The following is an 8,167-nucleotide window of genomic DNA, read 5'->3' on the forward strand; positions in this document are numbered from 1 at the left end:
AAATTTCGATGCATTCGAAATTCTATTTACGTAGCCACGCCAAATTTTTATTCTATTTTTTGGTCAAAATTAGGAAGGGAAATGGAGGGGGTAAACTCATACACACATGTGTTTCAGACTTGAATTCAAGACCACTTGGGAGCACACCACATGTATGAGCCAATCCAACTAACACCGTGCCAAAAAAATCTATTTTGGTGTATTAAAAAGGGAGATTCACTATTATACCCAATATGAGGGCCCAAATTATAAAAATACCATATATGAAATTGACTTTAGAAACACACCCAAAGCACATTTACAACATAACAAAAAAAGCTTTTAACTTCTTATAAATTACAAAACTGCCATCAATTTCTTAAAACAAGCTCAACCCCAAAATCTCATAAAAATACCCAAAACACTCAATAGGGCATCAAAGTAATTTAATAATCAATATTAAATTCAATATTGTCAGCTATCATTTTTTGGGTTTTTTTTTGGGTTTGTTTATATAAATTCAATTGTGTAAGATTTATTTATAATATTAGTGCTAGAAATGGGTATATCACTAAATATCTCTATTAAAGATCATACTTAGATACCCCGTAAAAAAAAAATTCATACTTAGGTACATTAAAACTTAGCAAAGGCATTCAAATTTAAATTCTATTTAATATGTCAGAAGACTCTAGCTATTTATTTTAAATTGGTCCCCATTTTTTCAAGCAAACATAAGGCCCAAAATTTCTTCACATTAAGGATCACAAAAATTACATTAATGCCACATGTTCCCAACGCTGCTTGTTAAAATGAAATTATGATTTAGTCCGTTTCAAACTTTTAAGTGCCCGTTTGGCATTGCTTATTTGGGGTGATAAGTAATTTTAAAAAAAATTTGGAATTATAAGAAAATTACTTATTGTTAAAAATTGTTGTGAGAGAAAGCTATAAGGAAAAACAGCTAATGAGATGCTTTCATTTTTTGATTATGCATGAATTAATTTCGAAGAGGCGCTAGGTTTAATGATTATGCGAGAATCATTTTTTCATTATACGGGAATTAGTACCAACAACACTTTTAACAAAAAATTTACCAAACACCAACTAGCTTTCTCTCACAGCAAATTTGATAGCGATTATTTTCACAAAGACAAAGAATGCCAAATTGGCCGATTGGGGTTCTTCAATTTTTCAAAAACTTTTTCTTTTTATTAACTGATTTTGTTAACACAATTTTTTTTAAAAAAAAACTTAAGAAGCCAACCTCTTCAAAAATAAAAACCTCATATGCCAATAAGTAATACACAAAGTAATGTGTATGGTTTTTTTAAATTTTTTGATATAACCTGACAGGACCCAACCCAAATTCCACTTTGGAATCCGAGCAAACCACATGTGATCGACACCAAGGGTGTCGAGCACAATTGACTTGGTCGCCCTTTCTTTTGATTAAAACTTAATTTCCTTTAAATCTGGCTTCTACCAAAAATTTGGCAGTAGTCTCCCCTGTAAGTCGAACGTTCCCAAAATTTACACCTGTCAACAAGCATTTAAATATATACACCAACTGCCAAAATACAAAAATAAGTATGTTCCAACAGTAGATACGTTCCAAGGCAATATCAGAGCAACTATACAGATTTATTTACAAAGGAGGTAACCACTTGTGAACCAAGGAATCCTACATCAAACTGGGGAAGAGCGGGAAGCTGGAAATGCCCTGTCGTGGCTCTCAGATGCACGTCTACAGCCTGGAGGCGCAAAACATTAAAAAGGTGAGTGGACTCGAAAACAAAGTTTAGAAAATACATAAGAACATACTAACCCCACTATAAAAACGGTTATGCAAAACTAAATCATTCTCTTCATTATATAGTACTGAAATCAATGCACACACATATATTTATAAATATATGCCAATCATACTCATGGTCATCTTTTTAAACTCTTAAAAGTACTGAAATCAGTTTAAAACTACCACTTAGGTGTACCCCTTTAATTCCGTCAATTCCTGATATCCGTCAATTCCCCTCGCATCACCATTGGTGACACGTCCTCGCAGGTCTCGGTGATACAAAGTCAATCCGAGCCGCAACCTCGCAAGATTCAGGGGACCTTGGTCAACCTGATCCGCGTCCTCACTCCACACGAGTCCGGGTACCATAGAACTCGTGGGGCAACTATCAAGCATGCTGACTAAACCGAAGGCAACTGATAAAATCTGAAGGCAACCTGGATTTCCGTGGACATCATCATATCCGAAGGCAACATCTGTATATCTGGGTACCTAAGGTGGCTTAGAAAATAACAATAATAATAATAAGCAAAGTTTTTGAAAGATCTGATAAATAACTGAATTTCTATTAAGGCTGGACTCTGCTGCCATTTATCCGATGTTTAATTAAAATTCTCTTTCCCTATATCTCTAAAGGATATTCCACTCGGCAGCATGCAAATCAAAATATTTAAAAGCATGTCTCACTTATAAAACACTATTATTTTAATAAAACTTATTCAAGATCAAATACTGAAACTAAATTGCAGAAATTCATTTATGAAAACAAAAAGTCCACTCACAGTTGGTCCGAGCTCACTGGACCTTTGGAAGGTCCCTCCTGCGGGTCAACTGGTGCCCGAGTGCCTGATTCAAATACCATATTAAAATATATTAATAAAATTGCTCAGTATAAATATTTAAATAAAACCCTGACCCCCGGCTTCTAGAAGTGCGTGCATCAATTTAAAGTTATTCATATGCCCACATTACGTTCCTTTAATTCTAGGACATTCGTCCCGTGAATCTGGTTTCGATCAGACGGTTAGATTTGTCACGATCGACGATTCTAAACCCTTAACCCTAGGGTTCGCGATTTCGGAGTATCCGGGACTTTGATTCACGATCCGTCGAATCCTATACAATCCTGGCAAGGTCTAGCTTAACATATCTAAAAGTGATCACGATCCAACGGTTCGAAACTATTGAACCCGGATAACGCATACTATGTAAAAGTCCGCTTAACACTCAAACGATGTCCGAATTGAGATCCGCAAATTTCTATATGCTCATAAGAATATAGGGATCATTCTGAATCTAAGAGTGATCCCCACCAGACTGCCCACTCGGTGCCACACGCTACCGGCAGTTTGGGTGGCTTGAGAAATTTTCGACGGTCGGAAAAACTCCAAACCACAACCCAAACTCCTAACTTAGGTAAAACACCCAATTTGGAACCACTTTTGTTCTTGGACCTACCCCAAAAAGTGGCCGGAAGTGGCCAGAAGTGGCCGGAATCCTACCCTCAAAACCGGCTGAAACTTAAGTTGAGAATCGAACGATATACGCTTGAAATTTTTAAAATCCTACCCAACCAGCAACTAAGTCACGAAAAATAGGTAGGAATCCATACCTTGATCGTCCGATTTGGTAGCCAGACGATGAAGATCGAAGGTAGTGAAAATCGATCAAACCGCGGTTTTTCTCGATTTCCGACGAGCTCCAAGGTCGGTGACGACTGAGGCTGGTCGGGATGTGATGGGGGAAGGATGACGGTTCAAACGGATCCAGTCTCGTGGCCGGTGGTTCACGGTGGCGGTGGTTATGGAGGAGAGAAGGTGGTGGGTTGAAACAAGGGGGGCTGTGTCGCAATGAAGAAGAGTGAGGCAGGAGAGAGAAAGTCGGTTGTTACAAAAATCCTGGTCTCCAAAATTACCATTTTGCCCCTTGAGGTATTTTGACTGTATTTTCTTCAAATCGAGTCCACTACATGTCTACGGACTCGTTTCGTCGCGCTCTACGCAACGGTGTAAACAAAATTTTCAAATTCGTCTCCGGTCAAAAAGTCAACTTTTCCTTTACTAAAATAGTCTGAGGGCAAAAGTATCCTTTTCCCTTAATAAATTAATAGTTAAATATTAATTAAGGTTTGGGTTGTTACATAACCGATCGTCAGAGTAGGAGCACAAGCGGATCTAAGTGTGGGCTGGAGTGGGCTCCAGCCCAGTGCTGAGTCTTTAGAATATACAACTTAGGCTAAGTAGTCCAAGCCCAAACTAGGTGAATCAAATATTAGCCTACACCTCTATGCAGACATAAGCCCACCCTTGTATAATCCCAACCATTAGATTGATTGGAATCCATGTAATGTAACTTTAGAACCCGTTTGATGCATTTTTATAATAAAGATAAATACTTCTAATATAATAAATGTTGTTGATATGTGCTCCATATGGCCTCACAACCTCCCAAAGTAAGGCCCCATGTGCTCCATAAAAGTGATATAATGGATTGTTTATTATACAGGTAAATGATAATTTCCTCTTTATCCTGCTCCATTTTGTCTATTGCAATTCATTGTTTTCTTATAAATTGTTTTTATTTTTTCATGAAAACCTTTAAATTATTTATTGGAGATTAAAGATACAAATATAAGCATGAGGTTATGGTTTTTTTCTCTGTAATTCTTTTTATGCTATAATCTTTCTTCTGCTCAATCCATATTGTTATGATGGTATTAGAGCTCATCTCGATACTTCTATAATTTCTCATATCTTTCTTTCAATTTCTACTTTTTGAAGCTTCGTTCTGAATTTAGGCACGAAGCCTTTACTAAATTTCTGAACTTTTCAATTTCTCTGAGATTCTTCTGTGTTCTTTTTTGAATTTCTGGTTATTTTAAGTTACTTTTGCTTCCTAAAGCTTGGCTTATATGATGATGGTTAACCATAACCACTGGAAAAAACATAACCACCATTATAATAGATATCACAAAAACAAAAAACAAAAACAAAACAAAAAAATTTAGCCCACCCCTATAAAAATTCATAGATCCACAATTGGGTAGGAGGATTTGAAACCTAAGACCTTGAATGCAGGAGTAAATGCTCTTCACCACTTGAGCTACACCCATTGCATGTGTATGTTTTTGTTGTTAATAACATGAAATACTCAATTTGATTATATATATATATATATATATAGGTAGCACCTAAGTGTTCGATCAATTTAGGAGAAAAAAAAATTTCATCTTAGGTTTTCTTCTCCTCGAACTTTATGTGAATTCCATCCCCAAATCCTAAAATAGGGTTTCGAGCAATGTGTGCCGCTTTGATTGTTGTCCACCTATGAACAGATATTCAATAGATGAGTTTTTTTTTTTTTTTTTTTGGAAAAAGATGACTTGGCTCTGATAAAAACCTTGTAAAACACACAATAGATTCGTAACTAGTGGTGAGAGAAAAAAAAAAAGTACCTATATTTGGTGACCAAGACATGGAGAAAGGTGGCCAAGAAAACCCTACTATACTCTGCCCCTGCACATTGCCTCATTCCTCCACCAAAAGGCATGAAGTTCTTGGACACAGCATATGAGTCAAGGTCCTAAATTTCATCAAATAAATATAAAGTAAAATTAGCTGCTAAAAATTGACGTCATTTGAACAAACGACAATGACACTCAATCCGTCCCCGAGACACAAACCTTCCAACGCCATGGATTGAACTCGAGGGGATCCTCGAATGTGTTGGGACTTAACTGAAGTGCAGAGGTGACAACCATAATGGTCCAGCCTTCTGGAATTGTAAATCCTGCAAAGCATTTACCGGAAACATTTTAGTAAGAATCCATTTGCTGTTAGAAACAAAAGGCCTAAGCTATTTGTAATTGAGGACTTCCCTTTACTGGGATATCTTTCAAAGCTCTACGTAATAAGCCAGGGGCAACATTTCCCAGCCGAAGAATTTCATTGATAACCTATATGGTTTCCGAATACCAGCAAATTGTAAGTCTTTTTCTAAGCTGTTATGCAAGGAAGAAGGAAATGCTTGTTGAGATTTGGGAACTAACCTGAAGAGTAAAAGTCATCGATTTATATTCGTCCCATGTGAGTGAGGAATTTGGATTTTCCCTGTTTTTGAGAATTGCCTCATGCTCAGCCTGACCATAAAAGATAATTGATCATTAGGGTCTTAAACAGAGGAGTTATGAAAATGAAATTGAAGCTCAAACTTTGTCTACGTACCGTCAACTCTTCTACAACTGAAGGATGCTCTGCCAGTAAACTGAAAGCTAATGCTAATACTGCAGAAATAGACTCAAAGGTGGCAAAAAAGCCCCCAAATACCAGCTGAACTGAAAAATCCTCTGACAAAAATTTCTCCTTTTCCATGTCAATGTTGATTTGATGAAGGAAATCTCCTCTCTGCGTCTCAGGTGTAATCCGTCTCTCCTTTAGCATATCCCTCAACATGGTTGTTACGTTCTTTTGGTGCTGAATGAATACCAAGACATTAAATTTTTGTAAAATCTCATTCGAAGGAGACAAACTTGTTGCTAGTTATAATATGCCAATTTGAATATCACCTTCGAACAATTATAGTAGGCTGTACCAGGGATGTTCAAGGGAAAGGACATAAGACCGTCTATGATTTTAGTATATTTCTCACTCAGGTCATCAGATGATTTTTCTGCATCATAACTGATCATCTGCTTCACGCTAAAATTAAAAACCATCTGCAATGGCGAGAAAAGTTTTGTTAAGTATGACAAGAACAGCAGCAGAAAAAAGCAGTACTGAAAAAGAAAATAAGCGATTAAGATTTAAGTGGGGTTGAAATTTACAACTGAGGCTGCATGCTTCACTTCAACAGAGGCCTTACTTGACCAGGCACATAGACTTTTGTTGACAAATTCTTCTATTTGAGGGAGTAGCTTCTCCTTAAGCCTCTCAGCACCAAAGTGATTCAAGAAAATGCTTCTTACATACTTGTGAACCATACCAACTGCGTTTGTCTTAGATTCACCTTCATGGACGAAGATCTTCGAAAACGTGTCCAAGTACCACAGTTCCACCATCCTCCCTTCTTGCTGAAATATGTAGTTATTGAACTCAGGATCAGCTGTGATTACAACCTGTCTACCCGCCAAACTAGTCCGAAATATTGGTCCATATCTGCAAGGCAAAGAAAAGAACATCTTCACTGAACTAGGCAGGTAACTTGGTATATCAAACTCCACTTTTTCTAAAAATCATTAGATGGATTGAAGTATAATAAACAAAGCAATATGTTCTTAGTTGAGTTTGAGTGAGCAGAGTTTTACCTTTGAAGTCTCTTCTTAATGAAGGGGTGAAGATCAAGTGAGTAGCTGGGAATGATCAAATTGAGAGTCTCTCCAATGAGAGGCAACCCCATGGAACCTGGAGGCAGAACCCCATTGCATTTTGGGTTCCTCCATTTGATAATCCAGTGAGTAAAATATATGATTAGTAAAGCTACTAAACTCAACCCAACCAGAGTCCACATTTTTGTTTCAGATCAGAGAAAGAGTGGCAACTAGCAATCTCTATGGCCAGACTATATATATATCATGTGGAAATATTGGCATTAAAAAAAGAAAATAGGAGAAATGACAAGATTATTCCAAAATATATCTGACTTTTCTTGCACATAAAACATTTAAAATGAAACGTTCTAATGAGAGGGGACACATGACATGACTTATATTAAAAGTATAAGCCACCGTCTCTGACTTTTGCTCATCTGGTTGAATGAGAAAACAAGCACCCTCAGTCCTTGTTATGGCCCTCAGTCCTCACTCAGGAATAACTTCTAGGTTTAGTCTTGCAGGAAGTTCAGGGAACCTGAGCTGTATGAAAGTGTCTTTATATTGAAGTGTTTTTGGTTATCTGAAAGCGCTTTTAATCTTTATATAAACATATTGAAACGAGCCCTTAATCTAAGTCATAATCCTGCTACAAAGGTAGTCCAAGTTGGTTGCTCAAGCCTAATCTAAGTCATAAAACTACTACAAAAATGACTGGCAATTTATTCTCATGAATTAGACTAATTAATAATGATTTCTACCTCCTGGCATGACCCCAGTGCCTCCAGCAATACCAGCTGCCGTATTTGCCACTAGGTTTCCATAAAGATTAGGAGTGACCTGCAAGATATGAAACAACCTCTGTCAATGGAATGGGAAAAGAAAGTATCTAGTATTAACTAACAGGTAAATTCGAAAAAAAAGCAGAAAGGCATGCATGTATTTCAAATTTCAAAAGCCAGATACCTATTTTTTTAGCTAGGCAACACAGACAGGTCTATTGGCTAAAATGAAGAACAAGCATGATACATCAGAAGCTTAGGGTTCGACCCAAGATTCAGTTTTTTTTTTCCTTTTACGAAAAA

The 8,167-nt window shown here is 37.0% G+C and overlaps 1 protein-coding gene and 1 long non-coding RNA gene across 2 annotated transcripts; both read right to left on the bottom strand.

The window, feature by feature from the left end:
* Nucleotides 1-1,511: 1,511 nt before the first annotated feature.
* On the bottom strand, nt 1,512-2,552 carry LOC148916088 (uncharacterized). The gene is made up of 2 exons (XR_016128213.1): nt 1,974-2,552; nt 1,512-1,733 (listed from the first exon to the last, which is right to left on the bottom strand). It is a non-coding gene; the product is annotated as an uncharacterized LOC148916088 (long non-coding RNA).
* A 2,160-nt stretch (nt 2,553-4,712) lies between these two features.
* Nucleotides 4,713-7,837, bottom strand: LOC103334755 (cucurbitadienol 11-hydroxylase-like). Its single transcript, XM_089055347.1, has 9 exons — nt 7,080-7,837; nt 6,600-6,930; nt 6,342-6,491; nt 6,001-6,249; nt 5,826-5,915; nt 5,651-5,732; nt 5,460-5,566; nt 5,232-5,359; nt 4,713-5,101 (listed from the first exon to the last, which is right to left on the bottom strand). Exons 1-9 carry the CDS (start codon nt 7,280-7,282, stop codon nt 5,008-5,010), a joined length of 1,434 nt encoding a protein of 477 aa, XP_088911473.1. The 5' UTR covers nt 7,283-7,837; the 3' UTR covers nt 4,713-5,007.
* Between the last annotated feature and the right edge of the window lie 330 nt (nt 7,838-8,167).

This window comes from Prunus mume, linkage group LG6 (genome assembly GCF_029339155.1).
Source record: "Prunus mume cultivar Tortuosa linkage group LG6, ASM2933915v1, whole genome shotgun sequence".
NCBI classification, from domain to species: Eukaryota; Viridiplantae; Streptophyta; class Magnoliopsida; order Rosales; family Rosaceae; genus Prunus; species Prunus mume.